This window comes from Solanum stenotomum, chromosome 7, assembly GCF_019186545.1.
Source record: "Solanum stenotomum isolate F172 chromosome 7, ASM1918654v1, whole genome shotgun sequence".
NCBI classification, from domain to species: domain Eukaryota; kingdom Viridiplantae; phylum Streptophyta; class Magnoliopsida; order Solanales; family Solanaceae; genus Solanum; species Solanum stenotomum.
Window position 1 is genome coordinate 4,170,450 of NC_064288.1, and position 15,263 is coordinate 4,185,712.

At 35.0% G+C, this 15,263-nt stretch overlaps 2 protein-coding genes across 3 annotated transcripts; both read left to right on the top strand.

The window, feature by feature from the left end:
• The first annotated feature begins 864 nt into the window (after positions 1-864).
• Positions 865-10,080, top strand: LOC125870324 (uncharacterized). 2 transcript variants are annotated; one of them, XM_049550725.1, is made up of 5 exons: positions 865-1,122; positions 5,080-5,252; positions 7,586-7,769; positions 9,485-9,594; positions 9,683-10,080. In XM_049550725.1, the coding sequence occupies exons 1-5, from the start codon at positions 1,051-1,053 to the stop codon at positions 9,762-9,764; spliced, it is 621 nt and encodes a 206-aa protein (XP_049406682.1). In that variant the 5' UTR covers positions 865-1,050; the 3' UTR covers positions 9,765-10,080. The 2 variants fall into 2 exon arrangements, with proteins under 2 accessions (XP_049406682.1, XP_049406683.1); XM_049550726.1 differs by having other exon boundaries at positions 9,488-9,594.
• Positions 10,081-11,715: 1,635 nt separating this feature from the next.
• Positions 11,716-14,950, top strand: LOC125870310 (rho-N domain-containing protein 1, chloroplastic). Its single transcript, XM_049550712.1, has 2 exons — positions 11,716-11,871; positions 13,722-14,950. Exons 1-2 carry the CDS (start codon positions 11,811-11,813, stop codon positions 14,804-14,806), a joined length of 1,146 nt encoding a protein of 381 aa, XP_049406669.1. The 5' UTR covers positions 11,716-11,810; the 3' UTR covers positions 14,807-14,950.
• The last annotated feature ends 313 nt before the right edge of the window (positions 14,951-15,263 follow it).

The window sequence follows — 15,263 nt, forward strand, 5'->3', positions numbered from 1 at the left end:
ATGATGGTAAGTCAAATATTTTTTATCGAAAAATTCTATAAAAAATATTTTTAAAATATCATATTTTTATTTATTTATATGGTATCCATCACATCTTAGAAACCATTAATTACCATAACTCAATCGCAAAAGTCCTCCAATTTAGCTCAGTTGTGGTGTGTTCAATTCTATGCAAGGCTATTGTTTAGTTTTATTGAAGTTTTAAGTGGATTTTTGATAATAAAAAAATGAATTTCTACCCAATTTTATTTCCTTTACTTTAAAATATTCTTCTTAAATAAGTGTTAAATTAAAAAACATCTTACTAATACCTTTTTTTTAAAAAAAATCAAACCGTAGCAATAGTCTAAATGTGTGTATCATATGAAAGAAAAAGATTAATATACAATTAGTTATTTTTATTAGTATCAGATTAAAGATTAATGCAATTATGTATTAAAACTCCTAGAGATATATATAAAAAATGATGCTTGATTGTTTTGCATTAGAAATTTATTATATCAAAGCTTTGAGGTTATATAATTAGTTTTTACAACAATGAATATAGTTCACAAAATGATTATAATGCCCTTAGCGACTCACCTCTTGACCTTTCTATTTGATATAATAAACACAATAATAATACTAATAAATTCTTTAATTAATGAGACACATTGTAATTTTTTTAATATACCTCATATTTTTTTCTAATTATATTAGCCGTGTATATTTGACATAATTTTATAAATAAAAAATTATTTGTGACTTGATTTTGTATCTAGTTTTGAGGGGTAATTATGTCATTTTAATAAGTTTGTGACACATTACAATTAGTATAGGTTTATTTTGGTTTTTTGTTTAAGGTGATTAGGTGAAGGTGTTAGAGGCGTATAGGCGCTACACATCAGTGCCCAACAAGGTTTAGCAGCTTAATCTTTTCTACTTAGCAGAAATTAGAAGAAAAACAAAACATTTAATAAGAAAACAGATATATGAGGGTTTAAGAAATTACGAGAGGGGAATACTAAAAACTTTACGCCGGTGACAAAGACGACGGCAGCCCATTCAGCCATGGTTTCGGCAGCAACTTGGATCCGATACGCAGTCGGAAAACTTCAATACTCTGCCTCTATTGGCTGGAAGGTCATCTTCTTTTCCTATTTCTTCTATTTTGAATCACACTTGATTATTTACATACCATGATTATAGAGTTCATTGTATTGAATCGCCGGGAGGTTTTTTTTTATATAGATATAGCAAATATGTGTGGTTTAGGCTAAGGGATTTTGTGGTTTTGTCTTAAAGATTAGGTCTTTGAGGAAATTGGAGGGCGTGGAGGCTTTTAATATGAAATTATGAGCTTAAGTATATTGCTTACTGAGTTTCCATCTGAATTTTTTGTATTGATCAAGGCTAATTGAAAGGAAAGCTTTTTACCATCTTGTTTCGTGGATATATTATTCCTGTGCCAAACCAGAAGTCTTTTGACTTTATACATTTGATATGATTTCTTTCAGCCTAATGTCGGCTGTGGAATCTTCATAAAATGCTAAAATTAGTATGCAACAATTTTAGTACAGAGTTCTGGATTAAATGTTTGGGAATCTAAAGCTTGCAATCTTAGTACTTCTTTTAAGTATCCTGCTCTTAGAGGAGGGGACAACAAAACCTATAACTAAGCTGATTTTTTTGGTATTCCAACCTAAGTGCCAAGAGGCTCCTTCAGGTGGTGTGAACACATGGGGTATTTGGCCTCATACCAATTTGGAGAGGGAAATATTGTGGTATGAACTTGCAAGTTAGATATTGAGAAATATTTTGATCAACTCAACTGGTCCTTCTTATGATAATGTCAAGGAAATTGAGATTTGGTGAAAGGTGGATCAAGTGTATAAAGTTCTAAATTCCCACTGCTAAATACTCCATCTAATCAGTAGAAGTCCATTGGGGAGTGGGATGAGGTGGGGGTTCAACACCAAAATGTCTGAAGTAGGGTGATCACCTTTCTCCCTTCCTCTTTATTCTGGCTATGGAGGGCCTTAGAAAATGCTTGATATAGCCAAACAAATGCAATAGATAAGGGGCTTATATGTAGGTTTTATGGGAGAATACAGCATCAGCATCTCGTTTGCTCTATGCAGATGATACACTAGTCTTTTGTGGTGTAGAAAAATCCAAGATTCTCTACTTAACCTTGTTCTCCACATTTTTGAAGCTTGTTAGGACTGCACATTAACATGCTAAAAAGTGCCATCTAAGTCAATGATATACCCAATTTGAATGGGTTGGCATGAATATTATGTTGTAGTTTTGGTTCTTCCCCACCAACACATCTGGGCTCCCTCTTGGTGCTAAATGCAGGACAACAAAAATTTGGAATGGTATAATTGAGAAGTTTGGCAGAAGCCTTGTTTACTTGACAAATGTAGCATCTCTCAATGGGAGGTAGACTCACACTTACTAATAGTGTCCTGAACAACATTCCCACCTGCACTCTTCCCCATTCCCAGTAAGGTGCAGAAACAATGGGACAAGATCAGGTGAACCTTTTTATGCGAATGTAACGGCAAGGTGCATGATTTCACTTGGTCAATTGTTCTAAAGTCGCATAACCAAAATGCCTTGGTGGTCTGAGCTTTAAGGATCTGACTACTCATAGTAATGCATGATAATAAGTGGCTATGTAGGTATATTCAGGAGGACCCTAGTCTCGGGAAAGAGATTTTAAGGACAAATCGTAGAGCTCAAAGTCAATGGTACACCAAACCATCAAATACCCGACATGGCATTTGTCTATGGAAGTTGGGGTTAATTTTCCTGGAACATCTCTTTTTTTATTTTTTGATGACAAGGGAAACCCGCAGCCGCTACCCTATGAGTGCGCACAGGGTAAAACCCCCGCTCCTATGCAATAGCTCGCAAACCACATAGGAGAGGTAACCCGCACTAGGCAAGCCCAGTGCGACGAGCTCGACCTAGAAGGCAAACCCCTTGTTTTCGTTGGCAAGGGGTTTCGAACTTGAGACCTCCAACATGGAAGTCCCAAACCCAAACCACTGGGCCACCCTGAAAGGTTCTCCTGGAACATCTCTTTCAAGGTAGGTAATGGTCTCCGTAACAAATTTAGGAAGGTCAGATTGTTGTCAATTCATCTTTAATGGAGGAATATCCTAACCTTTTCCAGATCTGTTATGATCAAGACTCTTTCATCTCATAGAACAGAGATAGCAACATCTAGAGTCTACTCTTCCGGAGAAATGTGCATGATTGGGAATTGGAAAATCTTCTTGTCCTGCTTGCTAGACTGAACAACTGCACCAATCATTGAGTTGTCTGTTGACAAAATAAAATGAGGCGACACAAACAAAGGATTTTACTCGGTAAACGAAAGGCTAAAGGCAGCTAACACGCTTGTGCTCAAAATGAAATAGCTGACAATTGGCTCTGTAAGTTGATTTGGAAAACTCAACTGCCAATTGAGGTTATTTGTCAATCTATTAAGCTTGGCTTGACTCATGGACAATCTAAGCAAAAGGAATAGACAGATTGTTAATAGATGTTATATATCTCACAAAGATATCAAAATCAGCAACCAACTATTTCTCCACTGTGCAATTGCTATAGAAGTTCAGATTTCTGGAATATGGTCTACTTACCTTTTGGACTCAATTGGGTCATGCTGTAATCATCTTCTAAATCCATTTTTTTGGCCTTTTAGTTCATAGTAATAACAATTGGTAGGTTTCATTAATGCAAAGTGGCCCTCGTAAGCTGGGCTTTTTGGAAAGTTGGTAGAGCCATCAGGATAATCTGGAGAACAATCCCTACTTGTATTTTTTAGTGTTCTTGCACAGGAAGAAACTGCAGATATTTGATGGACTATCAAGCCCAAATCAGTCCCTTAAGGCTAGGTGTCTCCTGTGTCTTTTTTAGTTGTATTAACCAATTCCTGGTAAATTCCCGTAATAATCTTTTGGACTTTGTTAGCTCCCTGATCTTAGTATCGCCTTTGCTGTAGTGGTGCTGACATACTCTCTTTTGTACTTATTAGCTTTTTTACTTTTTGGACGCCATCAATGAAATCTCTTACTTCATTTAACAAACCCTACTAAGGGATACTGCTCTTTCAAATTTTTTATTGAAAATTAAGTTCGACTACATAGTTCCAGAAACAGGCTCTGGAACAACTTTCATTCTCTCCATCTTAGACTTTGTCCTTGGATTCCTCTTGACACTAATCATGAATCTTGAGTAGTTGTATATTTTTTCTGCTATCATTCTATATGTTGAGATGGTTTAACTAAAAAAAGAGTTGCTATATAAGAACATTTGAACCGAATTACCGAGAGTATGAGGTAATTTTGCAAGAATCACAGCACAACAAGAAAGCATATAGGTTTGACTCAAAGAACAATCAAAATATAAGCAACACCAACAACCATTTATTTTAATCCAAAAGAAGCAAGGAAACTTAGTTTAAGAATTCCTCTAATATGGTGTGATGGTGCGACTGATATCTAACTTAAGATGCAATTTTCTATGTTGAAAAGTATTCCTTCGATAGCTTGAAATCAGTAATTACCTTCTTAACTTTATCTACATGTAAAAACAACCCTAGTATTTTAGTAAATAATGTCTTGGCAGAGATTTGAACTTGGTGCTCAACATTAGAAACTTGAGTTCCAGCACAGAGAGGAATAGTAAATAATGCATGTCTTGTTATTGACTTATTGTTAGAATACTATAATCACTAGCCTACAAATTCTGAATGGAGGGTAATGATACTGATGGAGTCCAAACCTTCCCTAACTTAAAAGGAATGACGAACCAACTTAATCTAGGAAAGCTTACTACTTATAAGGTACAACATGCATGTCAAAACATTCTAACAACTGTCGCTAGGTTAAGTAAGAAGTTAAAGACACAAGCTGTATGGGATCAAGCAAGCTTTGACATGTTGAAATATCATCTGCTTTTCTGCACTTAAAATCAAGCAAGCTTCTATATTTTACACTTGTGTTTACTTGCCTTTACTTCTTGAGTACATCCCCCTTGCAGGGGAAGAAGGAAAAAGCTTAACCGGATTTTAATGCTATGCAGAACTACAAAGGAGGTGAAATTACAGATAGAGAATTAGGTGATACCATATGGAAGAACTTCTTTCAGGGCAAGTTGACATGCTTGCACTATAACAAGGGAGAGGAGATGGCACCAACACTAGGAGATCAGGGCGTCACACTTCTTGTTCGGAAGATACCTTGGGTTGATCCAAAGTAATTTCTCCTTTGATGCAACTATGTGGCCAATTACCTTATGCATGGTTTTTTTTCTCTACTTTAGTGCTGGAATACATTGTTGCTTTATACTAATTCCTTATATTGCTAATATCTTCACTTGACTAATCTTTTAACAAGCAACAGAGAATTGTCTTACTATTATTTATTGTTTTTTTGTTACTATTTTCTTTTATAATTTTCTGTCATTTTCAACTGAGATTTTCTTCTTGTAGTTGTACAAGAGAAAACTGTACTTATTTAGGTTTGTAGTATTGTAGGGAGTATTTTTTTCTTGTAGCTAATGTTGTGTCTAGGTTAATTTTTGCACACCTCAACTAATCCTCCATGTACCTGCTACCTACTGGGTAACTCTGGCCATCGACGTTTAGACAAATGGGAAAAAATTACCCAATTTCCTTTTTAGCTTTGTTGAGGTTTGAACCTTCATGGTTGATTCCATCTTTGTTGATCGCTAGGCCACACCTTTAGGTATAATATAGAGTTCTTTGACCTCCGTTTTGTATGGTTACTCAGCTCAAATTGACTTAATCCTTTTTGTTGTATGTATTCTATCTTCGTCCCATCTTCTATCAGATCAGTTATGCTTGCACCACCCCTTGCTTCAGATTATTTGTGAAACTCTATTATAGTAGCTTTGGATGTCCAGCCAGTCCCATGACCTAGTAAAGTTCGGATCTTCCTCTTTAAGTCCATTTTGATAACATGGTTTCGTGGTAATGTCAAAGCTTATTAGTTTTTGCATTATGGATCATTGATCACACTGTTGTCTTTACCAGTAACTGTGAAAGGACATCAAGCTTGGATACAACTTCATTGGCACAAGTTAAAACTTACAATCTTAGAGATATGGCTTCTAATTAATTGATTACCTCTTCTCCTTTTAAAAATAAATAAATAATCAATTAGCAAACATCTTTATTCGATTGAAACAAATGCCTGGTACCAAGTTGATTCTGGTGTTACAAAAAGGTATCCATTCTTCACAAGTGTTCTTTCAATTAAGAGTCGATGACTTCTAACAGCTATCCTCATCCTGCAAAAAGTGAGTTAAGCTAGATGCCGATAAACTAAGTTATGCAAGTCCGGGTAGTACTCATTGCATGAAAGAACTTCTTTTCTTTTAAATTAAGACATGGAAGAACTTCTACTTATCAAGAACTTAGAGTGTTTCAAGAGAGTATGGAAACCAAGAACTAATACAAGAAAGATTAATATTATGTTTTAGGGTCCTTTTGATCATAGTATGATGTACATGTAATTAAGGTTATTTATGGTTTTTTTTTAATCTTAGTTAACCCTACTAGCATAAATAGAATAGGATGGAGATTATTTGCTTAGACAATATTGATGTATGAACACTTTTAGTGAGTTTTGTGGGTTTTATCCCTTTATATCTACATTGAATCGCTTTTGAATATTTCATGGTGAGATTATTCATGTATTAGTTTAATCCTCTTCTCCCTTGAATTTAATCTTGTAGTTGTTTGTTCAAATTAGAGGATCTATATACTTGTTGGTCTCTAATTTACGTCGATTTCAAGATTATTCTTTTTTTCTTCTATATCTTCCCTCGATTTCTTAGCTTTCTCTTGAATTTCACTATCTTGTATTTTATTTTACATCACTAAGGCACTTGAAATTCAAAGATTGAACATCCATAGACCTTCCTTCGCAACATCTCTGGTGCCTTTTGTCGATACAGAAACAATGCAATCTGGAATGGTATTAGAAATAATCTTCAGCTCCTTTGTTAGCTTTGCTGCCTTCCTAGCAACAAAACAGTTCTTTAGGAGATCTATGCATCACCAAACTCTACCCAAATATCTGCAGTAATAGATCCCACAGATGTCCAGTCACTTTTTGCAGCGTAGAAAGAGCTGGTCATTGTCCTTCCACATTAGTACTGCATATGTAGCACTTGCTGCACAGTGAAACCCCCTTTCTCTGGAGGTTTTCTGTGTCAAACATGATGCGGTTTATGTCTTCAGCTGGGTAGATTTTAACATATGTTGTTGGTCTAATTATTGACTAAAATTGGGGATCCAATGGCATATATGATTTGGAGTGATGTGCAGTCTTCCTGTTTTCCTTTTTTTTCCTGGAAAATGTGATATGCAAGGAAATCTTACCAACATAAATTGATATATGGAGGTGATGGCACTGCTATCTTATTGTTTCTGTTCATTTCATTTCGCCTCTTTGATTTAGTTTATTTTGTTGGTTTCCTTCTGATGGTAGCAATAATGTGGATCTGTCTCTGCATATGTTGTTCTTTGCTATTGCTGACTTCATGTCTCTAATTCTCGTAGGAAAGTATTTGTTGGGGATGTTGTGCTTCTCAAGGACCCTATAAACTCAGAGGATTACCTTGTCCGTAGATTGGCTGCGATTGAAGGCTATGAGATGGTGTCTACCGATGAAAAGGATGAGCCTTTTGTCCTCGAAAAAGATCAATGTTGGGTGCTGGCTGATAATGAAAATGTGAAACCTAAGGTATATGATCCTCACAATAGATTGCTTTTCTCCTCCGGAATAAGATATCATTTGACTGTATTCTCTCAAATCCTCTCTTGTGCAAATCGTGGAACTTGTCTTTGCACTTTATGTTACAATTTTAGAATATTGTGCTTATTGTAGTATGATATTAGTCCAACAATCCGACACAATATGTTGTATCATCCTTGTATTGGGTTTCATTATCTGTTATGACTTATGAGAGAAAATGATCAAAATGATCCTTAATATATAGGGATTGCTTGTTTTTGATCCTTAAAATATTTCACATGATCCATATGGTCCTTAATGTATCATAGAAAGTACTCATTTTGGTTCTTTACCCTAAAAATAACAGATCCCTCAGTTAAATTTAACACCGACCCCACTAAATAAATAAAACAGCCAAAAGCTTTACTTTCTCCCTCATTCTCTATGTCTTCCCATCAAAAGCTCTGTTTCAGAGAACTTGTGCATTTATTTATTTTTTGCCACAGTCGGATCCCTCTTCCACTTTTAAGACTATTACATCTCAAAAATTTGGTTCAAATAATTGAGTTCTGCTTTTGATAAAAATTTAAGGACTGAGTTTGATCTTGTTATATAAATTGTGAATTCATTTTTGCAATACCTTCAACATGAAATTTGCTTGGTTGATGCTTCATCAGCCCCTGGTGGCAAATTTAAAAAGCTGAAAAATGTTGCCTAACAATGTCAAAAACAAACTAATTTTCTAACTAAACAATAAATTTAATTTTTTTAGAAATCCTATCTTTGAATTAGGGCTAGAACAGAGGGAACAGAGGAGGGGTGGAGGAGGGACGGAAGTGGAGAGCAGCGGCTGGCTGGTGGACTAGCGGCGGTGCTCCAATAGCTTAGAACATTGTGATCGCCGGAGAACAGAGAAGGGAGAAGAAGGAAAAAGGGAAAAATTAGGCTAAAGCTTTTCAGTTGATGAAGGAGAAAGGGAGCTTTGGGTATTTTATATTTTAGTGGGGCCATCAGTTAAATTTAACGGATGGATGTGTTACTTTTAGGGCAAAGACCAAATTGAGTACCTTTTATAATATATTAAGGACTATATTGATCATGTGGAATATATTAAGGATCAAAATAAAGTAATCTCCATACATTAGGGACCATTTTGATCATTTTCTGACTTATGAGCATCATGTTTTTGTTGTATACTTAAAGTTTCTGCATATCTGATCGGAGTCTTGATTACTCGCTCACTGCATAGTAGATACAATTTATTTGCAGCAAAAATTGTATCATAAAGTCTAGATATGTGTTATAACTTTAGAGTTTTCATCATAACTGAAACCTTATTTTACCGGTGATCTTATATATTAGTTTAAGCTTACCCTTCGCTGCAGATTCTTGTAAGGCACTTGCATATTGTGAGTAGTAAATCTGAACAAACCTCTTATTGGATGTGTATGTTTTGACCTAAAACTTCAGCATTTTCAAATAGTAGAACTCCTTGAATTATGGTGAAGAGGTAAAGTTTATTAAATGAAATAATTGTTCGATGGAATTCATAAAACTTGAGCTAAATTTTCAGCATTATCAGCTATACAGCACTGTGCTGTCCATATTTATAGTAATCGCTGGGCTTTCCTACTCATGCATTAGGGAAGGATAACAACTGTGCAAATATTTTTTTTTATCTTAATATTAACCAAGTCTAGATATTTTCCGTATCTCTTCAATAGCAGGAAGCCAAAGATAGCAGAACTTTTGGCCCTGTTTCCTTAAAAGACATAGTTGGCAGAGCTATATATTGCCTGAGGACGGCAGTAGATCATGGTCCTGTTAACAACAGGTTTGTTGCGTCATTGCTAATCTGCTTCGTTATGCATCAAATAGAGCTTTCATACTGATCATGATTTATTCGTCTCTTGCTTTATCAGTCAGTTTAGCATGGATTTGGATTCACCAGTCCTAGAAGTAGAACTGGATGTTGATGAGATGGCAAAAAGTCACAAAGCATAGGTCATGCTTTGGATGTGAAAGGTTTTCCTAGAATTACTGATTTGGTTGTACCCTCCCTTTCTTGTTTCCTCTTATTAATCTGAGCAAAATTCATTGGGGAAAAAAATAAAGTTGTATTAGTGATTTTGGTACATTTTCCCAGGTGATGATCTTTCCTCTTAATGAGTGAACTGTAAAACTTTGAGGTCTTCAGTTCTATTTAGGATGCATTTCAAAGCTGGAGCTGTAGTATGCAAGTTTGGGACAACCTGTAAAGATTTTCAATATGATTCACTTTCATCCAGGCTGAAGCCAATTGACAAAGAGAGGATTATTTGTTGCAGTAACTTGAGAAATTATTTTGAGTGATTTCTTTCCATTTGTCTGAACTATACTAAAGTCGCGGTAAAGAGTAGATATGAATCCATAACCTTGAAAATATAATAGGTTCAACAATAAGAACATTTACACTTGAACACATTTAGGGTGTGTTTGGTATGAAGGAAAATGTTTTTCTAGAAAATCATATCTTGGAAAATAAGTTGATTTTTAATTTATTTTCTCATGTTTAGTTGTTGAGTTGAAAATATTTTTTAGTGTTTGGTCGGTGAATGAAAAAACATTTTCTAGAAAATATCTTTTATTTTTGGCTAGCGAGTAGAAAATATTTTTTAGGAAAATAGTTTCTGGCTCGAAAATCAATCTTGATAATCGATTCAGGATCTGACCAATTCGAGATGCGATCATGAGATCTGACCTAGGACCTGGCCCAAACTTTTGATCTGAGATGCAACATTCGAATTGGGACCTGATCCTGACACTCAAACTTAGACACGAATCACGATCAATATTATAGTAGATTTGAAAAATGTTTTTCTTATTTATTTTTTTCAAGGAAAGTCATTTCCTTAAATTTGAGAAAAATAAGTTGATTTGTAAAACGTTTTTCAAAACATTTAAGTCAGTCTGCCCCTATGGGAAGAGATTACGAGAGGTGTACCTTTCCTTTTGTTTTGTTTGATTGCCGACCCCTCCACCTGAAAAATTACCTTACCAACTCTTTGTGGTATTATTCAATGAAAACAAATTTTAGCTCCCTGGCCTTTCCATATCAACTTCTACAAATTCAACTATCTCTAACTGATCAACTCGTAAATTGTATCACATACGATATGAAACTCAAATTTAAGTATTTAAAAAACAATAAATAGCTGGTGTAAGGAGTTAAAAGGAGGGTAATTTCACGTATACGTAACACTAATTATTTTTTCAAACATAAAAATTACTACTAAATTTTGAGATACCAACTAAAAAGTCACAAAGGTGAAAAATGCTAAAACTTTCCAATGTGAACTCTTTTTCTAGGGAGCGCTTTACCCCCAATGTGGGACTTTTCGGCGTGAATTTGGATTTAGTCGGGCTTCAATGTGGGTATTGGACATCGGGTGGGAAATCGGAAAAAAAAATCTTTTTCTAAAAGAAATCTACTCCCTCCATTTCAAATTAATTAAATTGTTGAGACATTTTTCACTTTTCAAATTAACTTAATCGTACAATTTTCAAGACTACTTTTAGAATTTTCTTCCAATTTTATCTTTCATTAGTTAGTATTAGAATTAGTTATTAATTAATGTTTAGTTATTTTAATCATAAATATGATAATAATTAATAAGGATAAAAATGAAAAGTTATGTCTAATTTATGTCTTAATCTTCTTTTCTTAAAGGGTTTGAAACACATCAATCATTCAATTAATTTAAAGTAGAGGGAGTAATAAATAATAAGTCAATTAAAACGGTCTGATTTGATCCAATCCAAAATCCAAACCAATATGAGTAAAGTAAAATTGTAAGAAATCAAAACTATGAGGGGGTAAAGTGATAGATTTCAAAACCAAAACGGGCCGCAATTGACTAGATTTTGAAATTTCACACTTTGCTTTTCCAACCCCACGAAAATGGTGAATATATAAAACTCCCCCTTATCAGTGTGCAAGACTATTTTTCTTGGACGAAAGGCTAAAATCGAGAATGCGAAAGTTTGATTGAGACTGCAACACTATTTCTTATGTTCTCTCAAATTCCAAAAATGTCAAGCGCCATTGATTTCACTCTCAAGAACCTTCCAGGTAATTTTATTTTTTTTTGGGTTTGTTTATGTTCAATATGTAAGAGCTCTATGTTGGGTTGGGTACAAACATGCACACTAACTGTTTGAGCTAATTTCTCAAAGAGAGATGTCATTAATGTACTCTTTTCTTTTGATTGGGCGAATACAAGAATGCTTTCATTTGTCTTTTCCCTTTCGATTTCTTATTTTTTGATGTCCTATTGGGTGTCTACAAGGTGTTTGATGAAATGTTTGTGTTAAAAAAGAGGTTACTTTAATTAGTTTGCTTCTTATTAACGGCCTAGTTATGTCAGAACACTATTTAATAAGAGCAAGCTTAATAACTACTGCAAACTAATCCCTCTAGTTCAAATTAAGTGAATTTTTAGGACTTTTATCATAGTCTAAAATAAGTGAATCCCTTCAAAGTTTAAGGGAGTAGTTGAAACCTTTTTCTATGTTTACCTTTTATGTAATGAGGTTTTGAACTACTTTACATTTTTTAAGAGAATAGTTTGGAAATAATCACAAGGGTAATGGTGGTAACTAGTCTTTTATTTCATACAGAACTAGTTGAGGTCGGCTATTTGAATTCTCTACATCCATTTTGGCTCTAGTTGGATGCTTTCAGTATGATGCTTAGTAATTTTTCATTTAACAAAGAAGAATTTAATGATGTTTATTATTGATGCTATTGATAAATAAATACATAAGCTAGAATTCCTTGCGGGTTCCAATGTCAAGATGGTTTATTTTTGGCTGCATTTGATTCGGCTAAAGTGGTGGAGCTTTTTTAGAACAGTTTGAGCAGGTGGTTTCATTTGCATTGTTCTTGGAATAGTTTAATGTGAAGATTTTTCTGGGTGGTGTGGGGTTTTGAGGTGGCAAATATGCAGGATTATTGGTGTGTATGGCAACTTATTGGCTCTTCTTGGAGTAAATTTTTTTTTTTTTCAAACTCTGCAAGTTCCTATTTAGTGGAACTTATATTTTCTTCCGATTCTTTTTAGGTTCCAGATCTTTCCAATTTTACTTTAAGTCAGTAGTTCACACATCAGCTTGATCACACGTAAGCATAAATTAAGAAAATCTCATAGATTCCCTGGTCATGCCTAGAACTCTTCCAGCCTCTTTTTCTGTCTGTGAGGTGCTAGCAGTGGCACAAATCTTGTCTTGTTCACAATAAATTTCTTTAAGCCCCATTTTTCGTTGTCTTTATTCTGTTTCTAGATGTCTTTGCCCCTCTCTTTTTAGTGTATGATATGTGCATCGTTGGTATCGATTGACATGATGACGTCAAGGTTATTTTCATCGCAATAGTCGTTTCTGTTATTTTTAATACTACTAATTCTTGTAGTGATAACAGTTAATATCATTTTTAAAATGCAAATGCTTGCCTTCTCAAAAAAAAAAAATCATTTTTAAAATGCAAATGCTTCTTATAGAAGCAGAATTAATGACTTTTTTAACTTCTTATTTCTAGATAGCTTTAGGACATGTCATACATAAAATGTCAGGCAGAGGAGGGAACCTGATAGATATAACATTGTACAGTTGTCCCAAAGAGTGCTCTTTAATTGGTAAATGGAAATGCTTACTTGGAAGATGTAAATTAAGTAACTTTTCTGAGATTATGCATCTTATCCCTATACAGTTGTGATCCTATTCTTTAGTCACCCTTCCACATGGAGCCCAACATAGTTTTAAGCTTCAGCTGCAATGTAAATGCATCAGTCGTGACCTACATGTTGATCATTCCGTTGACAAAGAGACGACTATTTAGAAACATTCTCTTATACATAAGTTAATTTTTTTTTGTATCTGTAAAATCGAATTTAAACACTTATATATGCTATTGTACTATTTCAGGGTTTAGTTCCCCAGAAGGCAGATGTCTTCCCTGCTCAGGACTGTCAGGGAGGACAGTCACTTCTCATGGTGAATATCAGCAATTTTCCAAGGTCAAGATTTTAAACTTGAAATCTCCTTACAAAAGCACATCTTATATGTGTAATGCTAGTAGCTTCAGCAATCATAAAAGAAATCCAGATTTTTCGAGGCAAAACAAGCATGGGTTCTCCAGGGGGCGGAACAGGCAAAATGAAGACAGAGATGGTTATGACAATATAGAAGAATCTGAAATGCTATCTTCAAGAAATGGGCCACTGCTTACTACATCAAACACTTCGAAGTTCCAAGCTACAGCCACTCCAGGTCCAAGGGAAAAGGAGATTGTTGAACTATTTAGAAAGGTCCAGGCTCAGCTTCGGGAAAAAGCTGCAATCAAGGAGGAGAAAAAGTCTGAAGAGTTGCAAGGAAAGGGTAAAGAGAGTGAAACTGTTGATTCCCTTCTCAAGCTTTTAAGGAAACACTCAGTTCAGAAAGGGAAGAAAACCAGTAGCAGTAGAAGTAGCAACTTTGTCCTTGACCAGCCAGATAAGAGCAATGTATTCTCTGAAAAGAGAGCTAGCAATCTCACTGAACTAAATAGCAATGTGAACCATGTGGCACAAGAAAGTGGCACCCCATTTGTTAACCGACCTAAGTCAAACTTCCAGCGTAGATCTCCAGTTCCGCGAATCAAATTTCAGCCTATTTATCATGAGGGAGGTACTGATTACCCTGCTGCCTCTTCTGCTCCAGATAAGATGGAAGAAGACATACATCTGGATGCTGAACTTGGGCAAATTCCCAGAAGTAAGGTTGATTCTGACACTCTGCCTATTTTCTCAGATAAGCATGTGTTTGATGAAATGGCTGATGATGATACTGCCAAAATGTATGAAAGTGTTGATGCTAGTGATGATGAAGAACACAATCAAGTTGGACATGATGAATTAGCTGAAATGAAGCTAACAGAACTGCGAGCAATTGCAAAGTCCCGTGGTTTGAGGGGATACTCAAAACTGAAAAAGCTAGAGCTCATTGAGTTGCTTAGTGCTGATCAAGTCTGATATGGTTTGCAAGTAAAATGAAGAGATGATGTAGAATTTTGTTGCACATTCTTTCGTTTGTGTTTTGCATAATGTTCAACTTACATAGTACTTTTCTCCGGATGGCGGTTTCTGTGGTCGAATTGGACAATTTTGTTTACTTCATCTACGTAGTGATCACTTCCCCTGATATACATATTTGACTAACTTTTTAAAATCCTTTTTGTGTATCACATTATCTTATGTTCATCATACTTATTGGTGATTCTGATAACTGTAAAGTAGCGTATCTTGGACTCTTTTGACTGTTAAAAGTAGAGAGACATCATCGCGCATGCAGTAGTGCAGTATGAGTGAGCATGTTATTGTTCTGAATTTTTCATTTTGGAGATTAAGATACTTGCTATGACTATAATGGGGTGTTATATCCTCCCTTTCGTAATTCTGGCAATTCAGCTCAACCAAATGTATGTGCTGC

What these genes read in the sequence shown, in the direction of transcription:
- LOC125870324 (XM_049550725.1), top strand. Translation starts at nt 1,051, where the DNA reads ATGGTTTCGGCAGCAACTTGGATCCGATACGCAGTCGGAAAACTTCAA. An exon ending in CTGCCTCTATTGGCTGGAAG is followed by an intron (nt 1,123 to 5,079) that starts GTCATCTTCTTT and finishes AATGCTATGCAG; the next exon opens with AACTACAAAGGAGGTGAAAT. An exon ending in CATGGTCCTGTTAACAACAG is followed by an intron (nt 9,595 to 9,682) that starts GTTTGTTGCGTC and finishes TTGCTTTATCAG; the next exon opens with TCAGTTTAGCATGGATTTGG.
- LOC125870310 (XM_049550712.1), top strand. Translation starts at nt 11,811, where the DNA reads ATGTTCTCTCAAATTCCAAAAATGTCAAGCGCCATTGATTTCACTCTC. An exon ending in CACTCTCAAGAACCTTCCAG is followed by an intron (nt 11,872 to 13,721) that starts GTAATTTTATTT and finishes GTACTATTTCAG; the next exon opens with GGTTTAGTTCCCCAGAAGGC.